Source organism: Armigeres subalbatus, chromosome 1 (assembly GCF_024139115.2).
Source record: "Armigeres subalbatus isolate Guangzhou_Male chromosome 1, GZ_Asu_2, whole genome shotgun sequence".
In the NCBI taxonomy this organism is placed as follows: domain Eukaryota; kingdom Metazoa; phylum Arthropoda; class Insecta; order Diptera; family Culicidae; genus Armigeres; species Armigeres subalbatus.
Window position 1 is genome coordinate 242,845,150 of NC_085139.1, and position 19,817 is coordinate 242,864,966.

General features: G+C 42.4%; 1 protein-coding gene across 10 annotated transcripts in view; it reads left to right on the forward strand.

The window, feature by feature from the left end:
* LOC134206237 (septin-4) overlaps positions 1-19,817 on the forward strand; it is an 87,359-nt gene that overhangs the window by 53,022 nt on the left and 14,520 nt on the right. For 4 of the 10 annotated variants that reach the window (XM_062681931.1, XM_062681932.1, XM_062681936.1 and 1 more), the window contains exon 2: positions 6,170-6,557. The exons of 1 other annotated variant lie outside the window; for it this stretch is intronic. In XM_062681931.1, the coding sequence (XP_062537915.1) occupies positions 6,551-6,557 (7 nt within the window). In that variant the 5' untranslated portion in view covers positions 6,170-6,550. Of the gene's footprint in view, positions 1-5,963; positions 6,558-19,817 lie in introns of those variants that run through there. 5 more of the 10 variants (XM_062681935.1, XM_062681938.1, XM_062681937.1 and 2 more) reach the window with 4 other exon arrangements.

Below are 19,817 nucleotides of genomic sequence, written 5' to 3' on the forward strand. Positions count from 1 at the left end.
TGTACAACTTTGACTCCGCCCCCAGGAAATTTGGTTAGGTCGGAGTAAAGTAGGACCGTCAGTGGACAAGTTGTACGACTGTTGGACAGTCGAACAGATCGAACCAAATTTTCTGGGGGCGGAGTCAAAGTTGTACAACATGTTGGAGCGTGTATGGGACCCCCAAGGCATAAACTGATTCACACGGAAGAACTAAACTACCCAAAAGGTAGTTCAATCCACCCAACTTTGCGCTTCCATACGGGACCACATCGCGATCTCCCATAACACCTCGTACTTCCCTAAAGGTTTGTTTACTTTGGGCCACACTGCCGTAATCTGGAAAAGTGACGTAACAGCCATTTTACAACATGCATGTTTTCCATTTTTCTGTTAAAGAGCTCGATGTTTAGTACTCGTTAACACCATTTTTGAAAAATGGCGTATATGTCACTTTTTCAGATTACGGCAGCACAAGGGTATCCAATAGTTGCTTTCGCGAGGCGTCATTTTCCAAGCAATACCAAACTACGTATCGATGTCATCGTAACCGGCTCCGCACCTACAAAGGTTGCTATTCACCAGGTTTATTCTATAGAGATGTGCGTTTAGTTCTCATTCTTTCACTTTATTCCAGACAAACAAGTTCGTTTGAAGAAAGGACTATCTACCCTCTTTGCCTTATACCAGGCAAATGCGTTCAATTGAAAAAGGCATTATCGCTTCCTTTCCCCTAAAACTGGACAATGCTATCATCTAAAGCACGCCTTATACTAGGCATTTTAGAAAAGGAAGGGTCATTTGACCGAAACCCATTCGGCCGAAAACCATTTGGGCGAATGCCACTAGGCCGAAAGTTGTTTGGCCGAATATACCGTTTGGCCGAACAGACCAAATGGCCGAATGGGACGTTTGGCCGAAAGGGTCGTTTGGCCGAAAGGGTCATTTGGCCGAAATGGTCATTCGGCCGAAAGGGTTGTTTGACCGAAAGTGTCATTTTTTCGAAAGGGTCGTTTGGCCGAATGAGTCGTTTGGTTGAATCGGTCATTTGGCCGAATGGGTCATTTGGCCGAATGGGTTATTTGGCCGAATAGGACATTTGGCCTAATAGGTCATTTAGCATAGTACGGTTGCGAAGGCCGACGGAGGTCCTTCGTAGCTTAGTTGGTTAAAGCACCAGTATAGCGTACTGTAGGGTCATGGGTTCGAGTCCCATCGGAGGGAAAGTGGTTACCTCCAATACATTTTCCAAATCAATATCTTCCACATAACGTACATATTCACATATGAGTTTTCATAACATTGTAAATTAACGTCCAAGTCGGGTGGTTTAATCCCTGAAAATAGGCAATTAACTTTGATTGAACTGAACCTGAGTTGCGTGCTCTTGCCTACGCAATGCGGTCGGGTCTGAGCTTGACGACCGACTGGCAAATAGCTTACACAACCTCACTTGATCAGTACAGTTGCTGATGAAGAATGTGTACAGCCACCAGACATTCTAAATACTCACGCTCCTCTAATGTGGACGTGTACTATACACATGTGGAAGTATTGGCTTGAGAAAATGGATTGTGAGTGATTTGACTATGCGTCCAATTTGGGAATCTCGAGCTCGTTCAGTAGCCGCTAGGTTGCGAAGGCCGACGGAGGTCCTTCGTAGCTTAGTTGGTTAAAGCACCAGTCTAGCGTACTGTAGGGTCATGGGTTCGAGTCCCATCGAAGGGAAAGTGGTTACCTCCAATACATTTTCCAAATCAATATCTTCCACATAACGTACATATTCACATATGAGTTTTCATAACATTGTAAATTAACGTCCAAGTCGGGTGGTTTAATCCCCGGAAATAGGCAATTAACTTTGATTGAACTGTATATTGTCGCAAATTGGTACTTGGGATTGATACCTTTTCCTATATAGCAGCAGTTGTATACCTGACCACGTTCTTACAATCACAGAAGGAAGGGAAGGAATATTAGTTCAACATCTACTAGTGAAGATGCAGGGAACCCATACTACCTTCATAGATGTCTCGGGAAGGCAAATTATTGTTAGTGGGTAAGGTAAATAATAGGGAGCTCTCTTCGACAATATAGAGCGTTTGACAATAACAGTATATGCTGAAAAATTAATAAAATATATTTATCAATTTACTTACGAACCGTCCAAAGCAGGACAAAGTAACCCGGATCATATACAACCGTTCAACCGCACACTTATTCACCGAAGGTTAAAACAGAACCAAAAACTCGGATTTTAAGATTGTTCTGCATCCTACCTAAAACATGTCCGATCGCGCACCAATTATTTACTTACTCGACCGCACCAACTATCTGCTTACTGAACAGAAACACGACAAAACAGGCACTGATTGGTTTTCACTGATTGGTTCAAAACAGGCACTGATTGGAGACGTCTCACTACTCACTTTGCGCCACCCTGTTTTTGTAGCGAGAAGTGTTAAATGAGGAGTGAGAAGTGAGACGTCTCACTTTTCACTCTTCATTTATCACTTCTCACTGTTAAAAAAGAGGAACGCAAAGTGAGTAGTGAGATGTCTCTCTTCTCATCCCTAATTTCTCACTTTTCAATAAACTATTCGGCTGAATGACCAAATCGGCCAAATGTCCTGTTCGGCCAAATGACCCATTCGTCCAAACGACTCTTTCGGCCAAATGACCTCGTTGGGCAAATGACCCATTCGGCCAAACGACCCTTTCGGTCAAATGACCCTTTCGGCGAACTGATCCTTTCGGCCAAATTACCCTTTCGGCTAAATGACCCTTTTGGTCAAATGACGCTTTCGGCCTAATGACCCTTTCGGCCAAACGACCCTTTCGGCTAAATGACCCTTTTAGCCTAATGACCCTTTCGGCCAAATGACCCATTCGGCCAAACGACCATTTCGGCCAAACGACCCTTTCGGCCAAACGACCCTTTCGGTCAAACGACCCTTTCGGCCAAATGACTTTCGGCCAGATGGGTTTCGGCCTAATGGCTTGTTCGGCCTAGTGGCATTCGGCCAAATGGCTTTCGGCCGAATGGGTTTCGGCCAAATGACCCTTCCCCTTTTAGGAAAGCCATATCTTGCTTTTTTGCTTTACCGGGCAGATTTATTTATCACCAGACTAAGGCCGAAGTGGCCTGTGCTGCACATAAAAGTCTTCTCCATTCAGCTCGGTCCATGGCTGCACTTCGCCAACCACGCAGTCTGCGGAGGGTCCGCAAATCGTCCTCCACCTGATCGATCCACCTTGCCCGCTGTGCACCTCGCCTTCTTGTTCCCGTCGGATCGTTGTCGAGAACCATTTTCACCGGATTGCTGTCCGACATTCTGGCTACGTGCCCGGCCCACCGCAGTCGTCCGATTTTCGCGGTGTAAAGATGGATGGTTCTCCCAACAGCTGATGCAACTCGTGGTTCATTCGCCTCCTCCACGTACCGTCCGCCATCTGCACCCCACCATAGATGGTACGCAGCACTTTCCTTTCGAAAACTCCGAGTGCGCGTTGGTCCTCCACGAGCGTCGTCCAGGTCTCGTGTCCGTAGAGGACTACCGGTCCAATGAGCGTTTTGTAGATTGTCAGTTTGGTACGGCGGCAAACTCTATTCGATCGGAGCGTCTTGCGGAGTCCAAAGTGTTGGAATATCAGTTGTTATTCTAGTTGTTATTCTTTGTGAGAGGGTTTCCTTCTCTGGTCAATAGGTTATGGGCCCAGGAACGATTCCCGTTCTCCATCTTAGTGGGGTGTTATGGCCGTCGACGTTATCGCAGTGGGATCATGGATCGGACGCATAAGTCGCGTGGCGCAGTGGGATCATGGATCAGCCACGTAAGTCTTGGGTAGCGCCGGACGGAATTCATCAGGAGGTGGGAACTTTCGGTAGGATGCTGGCTGGTCAGCGTCCAGGAGGAGCGTCGGAACATTCAGGAGCTGGTCAACAGAGGGTGTTGTGCAAACGTCGGATAGAGGCCATTTGTACGGGCAACGGATTGGGCCAGGAGGAATTGTTTCGGCGAGGAGAAGCTCTGGACGAGAGGCTCGGTGTTAGAAGGAGCCAGGAGAGTTGCGAGGCGTGCACACTAAGGTGTAGATTAAGGAATATTGTTATGAATGTATTGTAGATACCTATTGTTGAATAAAGAGAACTGCAGCTACTGGCAGAAGTATCAGTCAGTAGCCTGCCGTGGTGTAGAGAGGGAACTCTAGTTGTTATTCTTTGTGAGGGGGTTCCCTTCCTATGGCCAACACAAAGTACGTACGATTTCCAGCCACTATGCGTCTCCGAACTTCTCTGCTGGTATCATTTTCGGCAGTCACCAGTGAGCCCAAGTACACAAATTCTTCTACCACCTCGATTTCGTCACCACCGATGCAAACTCGCGGTGGGTGGCTCACATTGTCTTCTCTTGATCCTCTTCCTATCATGTACTTCGTCGTGTTGGTGGAGCCTACTTGCGGATACATGCAGCTTTTTATAGGAATTTAACAGGGCCCACTGTCAAACCTCACCACATCCTAAGCAAGCCCCACAACTCGCAGATGGCCTGGGGAGGGATCGTCAAGCCCGCATGAACTCGCAATCTCTAGATTGGTAATCCTACCCCTACGCCTTTGCTCGCATGGCTAACTGGATACCCATTGATTTGTACCGCACTGAAATCTAAAAGGGAAGTATTCGGGGAATTGTTCCATTCGGGAAAATTGCATTCGGGGATTTTTTTTTTACTTTGTTATTGTGATTTTTTTTGGAATTGGTTCTCGGGGAATTGTCGTACAATCGAACTATCAACGAAAAACCACGGCTCTGATATGGTCTTATACATTTTCTTGATATTACACAAGATGTCTCTGATAATCAGAAATAATCGAAATGATGTCTTTTTTACATCACACGTATTCCACACAATTACTGCAGACGGCGCCAGGAGTCAATAGCTCGTTATCTCGCTTTTCCGATGAATGAATTTTCCACCCTCTCTATCGAAAGTGGCAATACAGCGACCCAGATTGATTGAAGCGTGTTTGAGTGCTTGCGTCGCGTATTTTCCGCCTCCACCCCTTGGTCGGTTGAGATTTGGTAGGACTCTACACAACGACAACACAACAGCGCTTACGTTGTCCACCAATAAATGGATGTTTTTTGGTGCGCGGGTGCGTGCAACAGAGCCTCTGCAGGCTGAAACAGTGTCGTCATCGTCGTTGCCGTCGTAACGCGGATAATCGACACGCGTACCTACCACCCAAAAACCAACCCAACGAACGCAACGGTATCATGTGTGAACGAACGAGCGAACCAACAACACGGATAACAGAGGGTGCGTTGTATTGGGAGTGTTCTCCTCTCAGTGGCTGTTCTCTATCGGCACACAGTGTCACCTAAGGCTCGAATCTAAGAACGGAAATGAATCATAACAGAAAAATTGATTTCAGAGTCTTTTTGACAAATTCTGACCAATTTTCCAATCCACTATTCAAAAAATAGGTAACATTTTAAATTATTAGCTTTTAAGTTCCTTACACTTAAATTCAGAAAATGTTTTCCGCAAAGAATATACTGGATTCTGTTTTAACACGATTTACATTTTCTTAATTTTGCACCCATCCCAAATGTTTAACGCATGTTAATTACCATGTAAATTTTCTTTGAATTATTTAGGATTTTTTGAAACATGTTGCAAAGTTTTTGGTGGCAAATTGAAGTCACACGATCAAAAATACAAGCAAAAAAAATCGTGTAAAAACAGAATCCTGTGTATTTAGATTCTGAGGACAATCTTGATCCTGAAGCTCAGACAAAAAAACTAGGAATTTTAACAGACATCAATTACTTCAACATTTAAAATGTATTTCATCCCCAAACACAATTTATTGCTCTCCTACATCATGCCTAGCGAAACGAAAAAGAACTGAACCAAGATATATTACGATAACGGATTTGTGCATCACGAGACAATGTGTGGTGGGTAAGGTGGAGGGATGATTGTGCTACGTGCGGAGGATAGTGAGAAACATTCGAAGGCGCGCAGTCGCGTGGCCACCGTTGGCGAACTCTGATATCACAACACATTTTTATCCATCGCAGACCCAGCACAGATTCGCGAGGAAGAGAGCATCCAAACATCCAGTCTTGTGAGTGTCTCGTTTGTGATAAAACCTACTACATTCAGTAATTTTGGTCCTTCAGTGAAGGTATAGGAGAAAACAGGAAAACAGCTTTGTGTAGTCACAGGTGCTGAAAAATAGTGTTTGCGAAGGTGCAGTTGCCTGCAAATAGGCACAAAACAGTGAATGAAGATGTCCTGAAAATGTGGATTAACGGACGTGAGTTTGGAATCGAAAACGTAGCCGCGGAGTGACGAAGAAACAAAGGCGAAAAAACAGGGGCGACGTTCAGTCTGCCCTGTTGGGAAATCGAATTATCAGGGGGAGGAATACCATCCTAGCAGTCAATACGGATCGGCTGTAGCAGCTAGGACTGGCAGGCAGTCTGCCAGAATTGGGATAGGCTTGCAGCTCAACCACAAGGAACACAGGGAAAACAGCCAACGGTGCAGCAAAACAAAACATGGCTGGTAAGTGTGATAAATGAACTTTTATTCGCCTTCTTTGATTTGCATGTATTCGAATCGGATTTACGAATTGAAAAAAAGTAAGAATTACTTCTGTTCCATGTGCTCCAGGGCTGGTAGCATATCACAATAAACATTTTTTTAACGTTATAAAATTTCTCTGGAAAAATGATTTTTGGAAATATGTTTGAAATCTTAGTGGAAGCATAACACAGATTACAGATTACAAATTTCATTCATGAAAACACTTTTTTTTCTACACTTTGTCTATTTGATTTCATACAAACTTATAATCATTGAGTGCTCATTCAAACCGGGTTCTTAAGTTTAGCATTAACGTTAGTGATTCGCTCCGATACATTCATTTTCATTTATTTAGCTTGCAAGTAAACAGATCACTGAATCTACAATTCTCTAGAACTTAGGACGTATGTGATTTTGTAAACAAAAATTCAAACGTCGTTTAGTCCAATCTGATGGCACTCCCACGCAAACCATCACCACAGACAGGTGATACATTATGTACATGATACATTTGAGGCGGGTATGAATCTTTTTTGGCCGCAGTTTCTTCTGAAACCCGTAGGTAGTCCGATATCCACAGCCCCAGCAGCACGAGTCTAATGAAACTGGTTACAGCAACCTAATTGTGACTAAATCGGGTCATACATAAGCTACTGTGATCTATGCACAACATGTGTGCTGCTCGGGAGATAATGCCTCTTCGTATTTCATAACTAACATTATCATCGATCGTTAGCAAGGGTTCAAGGTAGACGAATTTCTCGACCACCTCGAAGATATCCCCGTCTACACTGTTTTACAGATCCTGTAGCATGTACTTTGTCTTTTACGCAACTTTTACAGTCCAACTTTTGTTGCCTCACGTTTCAGGCGGTGGTACAGTTCTTCAACCTTATCAAATGTTCGACAGACAAAGTATATATTGTGTGGTCCTGAATGGCCGGAACGAAGTTCTGTGTCAGCGACTCTCCGTTGATGCGTGTGCACGCCACGGAGATCTGACTAGAAGAGGCAGAGTCATGGCTTGACACGCTGAGGTGTGAATCCAGTGGCGTCGGGAATGGATGGGACAAGTAGGACATGTCCTACGCATGAAAATACCTGGGTAGGACATGATTATGGTAAGAATGGATAACTAAAAGATCTAATACTGTTTCAATTCGAATTCAAAAAAATATATCGTTTAAACGTTTTAATGTTAATCAGAGGTTTGAAGGTTTATCAGAGGTCAAACTGACAATCTTGGAGGTTTACGGGATTGTAAAAGAGAAATCTATTCTCTAAAGAGTCTGTGAGGATGTTTTTTCTATTCCAAAAAGTGCTCAATAATGTACTGAGATTGTAGAAAATCAGCTGGAAGTACGTAATTATTTCTGCTTGTTCAGGGAGGCTCAGATAATTTATGAAATTGAATAAGAATAGACAGACCGACAGGCGAATTGAACAAAAGTTGAATATCTAAACAAGGATAAAGCTTAGCTTAGCCTGACAGTACTTGTCAATGGTCAGAATTGGGATAAATTGCGCTACGATCCATCTGAATAAAGGTTGGGATTTACCACCTATTCTGGATGTACACGTTTCAGCAGCACTCATATATAGATCAATAACGGCGCCAGTCAGTTGGGAAAGGAGAGAGAATGTAGGAACGTAGTTATTGTTTTTACTAGAGTCTGAAAAAACCTCTGCATCCCCACAATACCACGGGAAGGCAATTTCGGTAATTCTGTAGGGTAGATAAATAGAAGTGTACATCGAGAATTCACTTGAAAAGGGATGTTCTTAGTCTATGCCACATTATGTGATGTAGTCTTTGCCAGACCTCCTGTCAATAAAGGCAGAATATGTAGTCACTAGACAGCTCGTATCCAAAAATTTAACAGTTGCAAAAAAATGCAAAAATGAAGTAGTTTATGATGATTGTTTCTAAAGATTTCGCATTCCTAGAAGTTTGTGATAATTACTTGAACCATTAAATAATTTATTAAATTTACCGAAAACCATAATCAATTCGGGAAATTCGTAAAGATGTTGGAAAACATACTTCTTGGAAATGTTCCATAAGATGAAGGGGAGCATATCCAAAGGTGGCGGCAGCACTACGAAGAACACCTTAATGGCGATGTGGCAGACGAAGATGGTGGTATGGTGATGGACAGGGAGAACGCACGCAGGACATAATTCTACCGGCTCCGGATCTCCAGGAGATCCAGGAGGAGATTGGCCGGCTGAAGAACAACAAAGCCCCTGGGGTTGACCAACTACCAACGACCAACTACCAACTACTACTATTTAAACACGGTGGTGAGGCACTGGCTAGAGCGCTGCACTGGGTCATTACCAAGATTTGGGAGGAGGAAGTATTGCCGCAGGAGTGGATGGAAGGTGTCGTGTGTCCCATCTACAAAAAGGGCGATAAGCTGGATTGTAGCGACTACCGTGCCTACATTGCTGAACGCCACCTACAAGGTACTCTCCCAAATATTATGCCGTCGACTAGCACCAATTGCAAGGGAGTTCGTGGGGCAGTACCAGGCGGGCTTTATGGGCGAACGCTCCACCACGGACCAGGTGTTCGCCATTCGCCAAGTACTGCAGAAATGCCGCGAATACAACGTGCCCACACATCATCTATTTATCGACTTCAAAGCCGCATATGATACAATCGATCGGGACCAGCTATGGCAGCTAATGCACGAACACGGATTGCCGGATCAGCATTAATCTGAACTTCAGCATATTGATGTTGACCTTCCGAGCAAACGCCTTGCAAATGACGTTTATCTTAAATTTCGCAAAATCTGAGATATTATACATACCCAAATGAGAGACGCGTAAATTAGTACTGCTACCCAATAACTCCAAACTAAACTTATGAATAATAAATTCGAACTTTCGAATAGCTTTGTGAAAACCTTATTAATTTTGCAAATTCCAAAATATCTGATCCTACAGGTAATCCCGCTATGGGTACTAAGTCAGTGCATTCCAAGATAAATTTCCAGATAATATATTCGGCTTTCCAAAAATTTTTTTTTTAAAGTCTACACGTTGGAAAGCCTCCATTTGAGGGAAATGAAGGCTTTTTCGGAAAAGCTCAGTTGCTTCGTTGCAAGAGGATTGGAACGGAAGATTACGCTGCTCGAAAGCCTCCTTTTAATCAGCCCGGAGGACTTCTTTCAATAGGATCGGAGGATTCCTTTCAAGAGGATTGGAAGCTTCCTTTCAAAAGGTCCGGAAACCTATTTTCAAGAGGCCCGGAAGCCTTCTTTTAAGAGGCCCGGAAACATTCTTACCAGATGCTTTGAAGCCTACTTTCGAGAGGCTCAGAAGCCTACTTTCAAGAAGCTCTGAAGGCTACTATCAAGAGGTCCGGAAACATCTCTTCAAGGCGCTCAGAGTTCATCTTTCTAGAGGCGTGGAAGCCAACATTCAAGGGGCTCAGAGGCGCCCTTTCAAGATGGCCAGAAGCCAACATTCAAGGGGCGCAGAGAAGCTCTTTCAAGATGGCCGGAAGCCTCCTTTTCAGTGGCACGAAAGCGTATTCTAAGAGGCTCGGAAGCTTTTCTCCAAGAGCTCGGAATAGTGAAAATTTCAGTTAACTTTATGGAGAGTCATATATCCCGTTAATTTTTAGTTGCTTTTTTCATATATCTTATTTTCATTTAACAGCCAAAAAAATAAATAGGGGGTACCTCAATTTATGCAAAGGTGCGAAGGGGTACCTCTCAAGCCATTTCCCGACGGTCTTCGAGACGCGCCTTGTGCTTGTGCAAACCACAAACCATTTTCTGACGGTGTTCGAGACGCGTCTTGTGATTTTGCAAACCAAAAATCATTTTTCGACGGTCCGCCAGACGTGCCATGTGCTTTTCAAACTAAAATATATCATTCTTCACAATTTAATCACATCAATTCAACTCTCCTCATGAAATCAGCGACAGGATCCAAAAAATAGACAGCGACAGGATCGCCAAAATGGGTAGCCCTTTAATGGCCGGAACGAAACTCTGTGACAGCGACTCTCCATTGATGCGGAGATCTGACTAGAAGAGGCAGAGTTATGGCTTGCTGCTCGCCCGCTGAGGTGTGGATCTATAAACACACGCTGAAGGCATCTTACTCAAATCCCACACATATCATCTGCGAAACAAACAAATTGACTGGATCTGTTAAAAAAAACCAGAAGTGTTGTATACAAGACGATTGTACGACAATTCCCCGAAAACCAATTCCCCGAATGCAATTTTCCCGAATGCAATTTCCCCGAATAACAATTCCCCGAATGTAACATTTCCCCGAATGTAACAAATCCCCGAATGTAACAATTCCCCGAATGTAACATTTCCCCGAATGCTTCTCCCATCTTTTTGAGTGCGGCACAAAGCGATGGGTATCTAGTAAGCCATGCGAGCAAAGGCGTATGATTGCAGTTCGGCCTATGATGCTTCAGAATGGGAAGTTTTTTCGGCTTCTTGTGCATGGTGTACTTATTGAACTTCCTACACAAAACATTCATGCAACTGGCAGGCAAGGAAAACCTTTCTATAACGGTGGACATGATAATAGAACACTTAGTTGAAAAACAGCCCAAGTTGCAATACTTCTTTGAATGAACGCATTTAGTCGGTATAAGGCAAAGTGAGGAGATAATGCTTCCTTTAAATTAATAAGTTTGCTTGGTATGATGAACGCATCCTCGGTTCAAAGCAATGGGAATGTCTTCTTAAAATGAACGCGTCTGTCCGGTATAAGACGACGGTAGGAGATAATGCCTTCTTCAGATGAATGCATCGCCCGGTATTAGAGGAAAAGAAGTGATATGCCTTCCTCAAATGAACACATTTGCCCCGTATAAGGTGAAGAGGATAGAATAGTCCCTTCTTTAAATGAAGTCGTTTCTTCTAGAATAAAGTGAAAGAATTGTATTGTCTGCGTCTGATCGCGTCTGCCCGGTGTAATGCAAATGGAGGAGATTATGCCTTCTTTAAATAAACTCGTCTATCTGTTATAAGACGTCTCGAAAGAGAATGTCTGTCCGCAATAAGGTAAGAAGAGTAGGTAATTCGTTTGCTAAAGGAGCGCGGAGGAGGTATAATAAAGGATTGATATGGAGCAGTTATATGTTTCAAAACTGCTGCTATACTACACCACTTATCTAAGAAAATGTCAATTTTCTGAACAGAACATTCTGGAAAACGACGTTCTAAAAAAGATATAATCCATCAAATGTCATACCGCGAAAGTTACACATTGCTAATGCTATATTGAGAAAATGAATTCGTTAAAATGTTTTTCGGTGAAATATTATAACCCCGAGCAACAAACCTGTTGTAAATCAGTTTATAACGAATTGTGCTACTAGGGACATTCAATCCGCTATAGGAGGGATCTTATATATTTTTTCTTTATTCTGGCCAAATTTGCCTGCATAAAAAAAAAGATCACATTAATCCCTATTCTCATTCTCAATTACATATTTGCATTTTTTCGAGCTAACGCCTATTTCTGAAGAAAGGATCACATATACCATTTCCTTACTTCATGAAAATGCCTTCTTTTAAAGGACCACATCCCCCATTATCATATTCTGGGCAGATACATGTTATTGAAGAACGAATAATAACATTCATTATCTGTGGAAACACCCACAAAAAAATGGACACATTTACTATTACATTATTCCAAGTAATGCATTTTTTTAGAGAAGGAATCACATTCACCACTGCTCAATTCTGGGCAAATGAATTATTTTTGTTTACAAGGATTTACATCCACCATTGCCTTATATTTCTTCAGAAGGTATATACAGGACAGGAGTTTTATTTCGAAAATAGAGAAAATATTTCCAAAAACGCTATCAATCGGAATTACCGTTTGATATTCTACTTTTTTATACAATGCAGTATCTTCAAACGCTGCTTTTATCGACGCATATAGTGATTGTACGACAATTCCCCGAAAACTAATTCCCCGAATGCAATTCCCCCGAATGTAATTTCCCCGAATAACAATTCCGCGAATGTATCATTTCCCCGAATGGAACAATTCCCCGAATGTAACATTTCCCCGAATGCTTCCCCCTTTCTGAGTGCGGTACAAATCGATGAATATCCAGTTAGCCATGCGAGCAAAGGCGTAGGGGTAGGATTACCAATCTAGAGATTTCGAGTTCGTTTCTCGGTTCAGCCTAGGATGCTTTCAGGTGGGAAGCATGCTCGGCTTCTTGAACATAGTGTATCCATTGTATCCAACTGGTGGGCATAGGAAAGCTTTCAATTAATAACTGTGGAAATGCTAATAGACAACTAAGTTGAAAAACAGAGCAAGTTCCTGATGGAATGTAGAGCCATTTAAGAAGAAGACGACAAAGTAATAAAAGAAGGCAATACTTTCTTTGAATGGACGCATCTGGCTGGAAAAAGTCGATATGAGCGGATAATGCTTACTTTATATGGATACATTCTCTTGGTATGATGAACGCATCTGCCCGGTTGAATGCAAAAGGGCATGATTTGGCCTTCTTAAAATGAATGCGTCTGCCCAGTATTAGGCGCAGGGAGGATATAATGCCTTCTTTAGATGATAGCATCGCCCAGTATTTGAAAAAAAGAAATGATAATGCCTTTTTCAAATAAACACATTTGCCTAGGATAAGGCAAAGAGGGTAGATAGTCCCTTCTTCAAAAGAACTCGCTTGTCTGGAACAAAGTGAAAGAATGATAAAATGCGTTCTGTAAATAATCATGTTTTGTAAATATTGCGATTGTAGGAGATAATGCCTTCTATAAAAAAAAAACTCATCTATCCGGTATAAGGCGAAAGAAAGAGAATACTAATAAAGAATCTGTTCGTTATAAGGCAAGGAGAGAAGCCAATATGAAATTATGAAAAAGGTATCATATCGTATCAAATATACAGCGAAAGTTACATATCGCTAAATGTTATACCGCGAAAATGAATTCAAAAACATGTTTTTCGATGAAATGTTATACTTTCGATACGTTTTGCCTAAGTAGGGATCTCATATATGTTTTCCTTATTCTGGCCAAATTCGCCTGCATCAAAATAACATATTACATTCATCTATATTGCGGGCAAATGCCTACTTCTAAAAAACAAATCTCATTTAATTTAGCCTTATTTGGAGATAACACCTACTTTACACTTTGGGGCCCTTCTTAGCCGTGCGGTAAGACGCGCGGCTACAAAGCAAGACCATGCTGAGGGTGGCTGGGTTCGATTCCCGGTGCCGGTCCACGCAATTTTCGGATTAGAAATTGTCTCGACTTCCCTGGGCATAAAAGTATCATCGTGTTAGCCTCATGATATACGAGTGCAAAAATAGTAACCTGCCTTAGAAACCTCCGCAGCTAATAACTATGGAAGTGCTAAATGAACACTAAGCTGCAAGGCGGCTCTGTCCTAGTGTGAGGATGTAATGTCAATAAGAAGAAGAAGAAGACCTACTTTACACATTTACCATTGCATTGTTCCAGGCAGATGCATTCTTTTGAAAGAAGGAATCATATTCACCGTTGCCTTATTCCGGGCAATCGCATTATTTTTCTTTAAAAGTATTTAGATCCACCATTGCCTTATACTTCTTAAGAATATATACAAGAAAGGAACGGAGATCAAAAAATATTTACCAAAACGCTTTCAATCGTAATTGCTGTTCGCGATTCTAATTTGATTTTGCAATGCAGTTGTTGTTCGACTATTTGAAACAAGATTAAACTGTTAAGAAAATTATTTTGAGCTTTTTCGTGGAATGTACGAGACACTGAAGACGACCTTACTGTTGAGGTTGAAATACGTATCTGTCAAGGTACAATTAAGTGGTGGAATTAAGTGGGATTGTACAAACTCGTCTCATGACAAGTGAAGATTAAACTGCCTTGGAAAACACTGTTCTCTGATATCTTTATAATTTAACAACACATCTTGGAGAATCAAGAATATCCAATACTATCGAAAGATCTTCAGCTGATAATCTCCAAGAAGACTCTCTTGATCGAATCTTTGAACGCTGCTCGGTTCGGAGGCATGCAGTCGATTGCAAAGATGTGTTTGCAGGAGATACATTATTTTCGGGGAATTGTTTCATTCGGGGAAATGTTACATTCGGGGAATTGTTACATTCGGGGATTTGTTACATTCGGGAAAATTGCATTCGAGGAATTGTTTTTCGGGGAATTGTCGTACAATAGCATATAGTCGATTGCGAATATGTGTTTGCAAGAGGTACTATATTTTCGGGGAATTGTTCCATTCGGGGAAATTGCATTCGGGGAAATTGTATTCGGGGAATTGTTACATTCGGGGATTTGGTTTTCGGGGAATTGTCGTACAATCATACAAGACACGACCGCCCGACGTAAACTACAAAAAAAACCTTTTGGTGCAATCATATCAATTCTTCTCAAACACTTCCCGACAGTTGCCCGCCGCCCGGATCGATACTGACGCCATTGAATTTCAGTCACAAAATCTTGCGAGAAAATATCACTAGGTGCCATGAATTTGCTACAGTCACACTAAAGCCCTTTTTTTTCTTCCGAATATAATAGTGGTCTGACTTTGGTTTTGTTGCTTTTAGTGATTTAAAATGCGCAGTTTGGCGGAGAGAGACGCTGCAATATTTTATTTTCGCAGACGACGACGGCTAAAAAGTCTTCACTGTGGTGGCGTTTTCATCGGTTTGGCTGGTGTCGGTGAAAACGTAGTCTCATGTACACTACCCGAAAACGCGAGCACTTTGAAACTTGGATTCTGTCAGGAGTGACCTTAAGCAATATAAAATGAGAAATCAAAAAATAAAGTAACCTCGGAACACATTCCTTCTCCTAGCAAATGATTTGGTGGCCCTGAAATGGCCCTTTGATTCTGTTGGCATGACCCCATTTGAAGTAATGTTAATCACGTGCCGATGAATGTAGTCTGCTTTATAATGTCTCTGAGGAAGGTGGTCCTACAATGGGTCGTTTGTTATACTGATCCGTCGGAAGAGATATTGAACACTGCTCTGACGGTGTCCAGAGACCAGTAAAAATACCCCAACGGCAGGAGATTAGTTGAACTGCATAATGGTCAGGCAAGAAAAGACAATACTGACACCATAAAATTTTCTTCATTACATCCCCCCCATTGAGAAGATTATACAGTCAGTCCCGTGGTGAAATTTAAATTCACCACATGTTTTCCCACTCCCAACTTCAATAAGTAAGAAACGACATAATACATAATACGATTGCATAGCATAAGTAAGCACATGATTTTACGATTGTATCACCACTATGCATGTTATGATTCTCTCAACCCGTGCTCTTGAAATTTGACTGAAACAAGCACGTGGTTTCCAATATGGCCGATTTGTGGCTTTGTTGTATAACCACCTTAAGCACTTCCACAGTTATTAACTGCGAGGTTTCTAACCCAAGTTACTATTTCTATATTCGTATATCATGAGGCGTGTACGATGATACTTTTATGCCCAGAGAAGTCGAGACAATTTCCAATCCTAGAACCTAGACACCCTCAGCATGGTCTTGCTTTGTAGCCACGTGTCTTACCGCACGGCTAAGAAGGGCCCCTCAGTTCAGTCATAATGAGAATAAATTTAATGCATCGTCTTCTTCCGACACGTACTTGGATTCTACTACCGACAGCACCCTTGTGTCGTTGCCAAGCGATTATGTTTTGCACATTAAAAAAATGTTCATCTCGGAATCGTTTTCATTTTCAATCACCAACAGAAACAAAACCAAACTTAGAGTTTCGCCGAAAAATTTCACACGAAATCAAAATCATTGCAGACGCCACATTAGTGAATAAATTTCTGCAGCAACCACCCGCCGACAGCCGATGCTCGGACCGGCACTGACACTATGATTCCGCTACCGATGCCAATTGATTATACTTTGTTCTATGAAGAAAGTTCGTCTAAAATCAACTTTCTAAATTACTAACAGCACATAACCGAATTAAGAATCACGCTAGAAAATTTAACAGTTCCTAGCTATTGAACTTAAAAAAATATCTTAACTTTCCAAACATAATGGGGGCCCTGAAAAGAACCGATTTTTGTTCACTTATGTGCCTTACACTTGTGACACGTATATGATACCAATATCACTGTACAGCATAAAATCATATGTCTGTCACCCAGAATCACGCTGGTATCACGATAGCACGATGATTTTCGTACCCTGCCCTTCGACCGTTGTATTGTACGAAACAGAACATAATTTGTTGTGTCAAATACGCCGTTTGACATATGAAATAAAAACAAATATTTGCAAGCTGACTGAGTAAAATTCATTTTCTGCAATTCCGGATGATATTTTTCACCACATTGGCAAAATAATGATTCACAAGACTAATATTTGCCATAACTACGCTCTGAAGATGTCTTCCTATTTGATTTTGCCAGTTCTTGGGTTGCATCCGGGAAGATCTACCGTCACTTTTGCATGATATTCAATGGTTTGGGTTCTGTATTGTGCGATTACGAACTTTTTGTGCAAGGATCCCATGAGTTTTAATTGGAATGAGGTCTGGGGATTGGGAAGGATGCGGGATCTTTGATTTGCCATTAGTCAGCATCTACTTTTTAAGATGGGAAAAATGTTTTGTACCGTTGTTTTGGACATATTCAAAATTGGATCCGTAGTGTTTCGAGAGGGAAAGAGCAGAGAAGAGGAGGATCTCGTGGAGGTAAAAGTGGAGTGCAGAAATAAACGGAAGTCAGCGCGAAATAAGTGTTTGAAAAACCCGGAATTCCTTGTCCGAATAAACCTGTTACAGGATTTATGACCCAATTGAATGGCTTTGGATATATCGTTCAAAATGTCCAAATGAATTAAATGTTTGCACCGAAATCACCCCAAATCATAGAATAGAGTTGATTAACGTCCGCAGAAATAATTGCTCTGCGGAATATTTGCAAGAACTCGCACATTTCTGCTAAAATACCTATACGAAGATTTGGAAAACTATGGGCCGATGCCCACGTAGCGTCATTTCAACGCAGAGTGCACGTGGCGTCAAAAAGACGCAGGTGTGCACCGAGAAAAAGCGGTAACGCAGCGTCACCACGCCGATGCACACCAGCGTTATTTTAACGCTGCGTGCACGTGGCGTTGGAAAACCGGCCCTATGACGTTTTCATATCGATGGATGAACTGCTGACGCGAATTCACAATTTAATAAAAAAAATATGGGTAAATATTGTGTAATAAACTATAGTAACAGTTTGTGATTTCCATACATTTTGATGAAAAATATAGTTCTGGAAAGCGGTAGAATCAATTTCAAAACAAGCTGTCAAATAGATACAACGGTGGAAAGAAAAGATGTGTGTCATCTTCTCACTCTACGCGTACAGCGTGATACGAAAATCATTGTGCGAAAATCATATGTCTGTCGATAGTATTACCAACAGCAACCACTCGACCGCGCGACCGCCATTCGATACTTCTGCGCTAAGATTGCCAGACCCGCCGACGATGGTAAGCCGGGAAAGCTATTCTCGTATATAATCTTTCATAGCTCAATGTGGCCTATACTATCGTATGCCGCTTTGAAATCAATTAACAGATGGTGCGTTGGGATCTGATATTCACGCACGCAAAAAAAAAGCGTTCATGAATTCATGAACTAACAAGTTTACGATGTATAGTCACGAATTCGGGAACAATAATCCCATTTTCTGGAACATTCTGGAAACGTGACTGGTGTTCCGGAATTCATGAATTAAATCACGATGAATTTTTGCTGGTTTACGAATTCGGGAACGCTTTTTTTACGAGCGGCATTTTTGAAGGATTTCCCGTATAGTATAGATCTGATCTCTTGTCGAGTGGCTTGACCCTCATTGCCTGTGCTCTCAGCGCCATTTATGTGCTCCTCGAAGTACTGCTTCTACCTTCCGATCACCACATGTTCGTCCGTCAAGATGCTCCCATCCTTATCCCTTGTCTCTGTTTTCGTCTATAGTGTTCAACGTTCTGCCGGATCCCTTGTTATAGCGCGACCGCCCGTGCTGCGACCATCTTCTCCAAAATCTATCTGCGCTCTTCATCAAACAAATCATTGTGTCATCCGTTGTTGGTCAATCGATCTAGGTCATACCGACGTGGCCGCCGGTACTAAACATTGTTGGTGACGGATAGTTTTGTGCGCAATTTAACCCTGGTGATGGCGATAATGGTCAGAGTCAATATCAGTGCCATGATAGGTCCAGACATCGACAATATCAGAGAAGCGTCGTCCATCAATCAAAACGTGGTTGATTTGTGATTCGGTGTGCAGCGGTGATCTTCAGGTGTACCAATGCGGATAGCTGTTTTGGTACGATTTTCGACGGAGGCCGTTTTCGTACTAGTCAGTCGGTGAGCGCTGAACTTTCCAATAGTCGGTCTAAACTCCTCCTCCTGGCCAACCTGAGCGTTCAAATCTCCTATGATGATTTTGACGTCGTAGCTTGATTATGCTAAAGTTAAAGAACCGTCCTTTGATCCTCAATCTGCACAGTGCACTGCACATTCTCTTATTAATCAATCACCACTCGATCACGCGTCGCTGCACCTTGAAAGTTGTTCAAAGCTCGGGTGGGTTGACGCAGCTCCGTAGCCTTGCGTACCCCTGCGTTTTGGGAGAGCTTCATCCTGGGCTTCATTCGCTATTGCTTCAACCGTTGACAGATTAGATTTTAGTCTACTGCTTTTGTTTCTTTGTGGAGGCTACGCCATCATGAGTATCTACGTCTGCAACGATGTCCTGCTGAGTGTCAATCTAACGACTATTTGCAAAATCCCTTTCTATTTGAACATATGGTGTGGTCGACACAGCCCCGAGACCTTTCCAAATTTCAGCCTCCGGGGACACCGACGATGAAGTTCAGTATTTGTGAGCCTATTGTAGGACCACTAGGCTCTGATTATGTACCGCAGGCATCTATCGACGAACACCTGTATCCATTGTATGTTCTCCATTGATACAAACCATGCTTCACTTAACTCAAGGATTAAAAGTTCGGATTTTGGAACGTTGACCGATCTTGTCGGTTCTTTAAATGTCTCTCAAACTCACAAAGGGAGCTTTTGCATTCTTGATCCGTGCAACCATGTTGATCTCGGTACCGCCGTCTGACGGCATGTGGCTGCCGACATATTGGAAACTTTCCAAATTCTTCTCTAGTAACCTGGCTACTGTAAAGCTGGAAGAAGATCATCG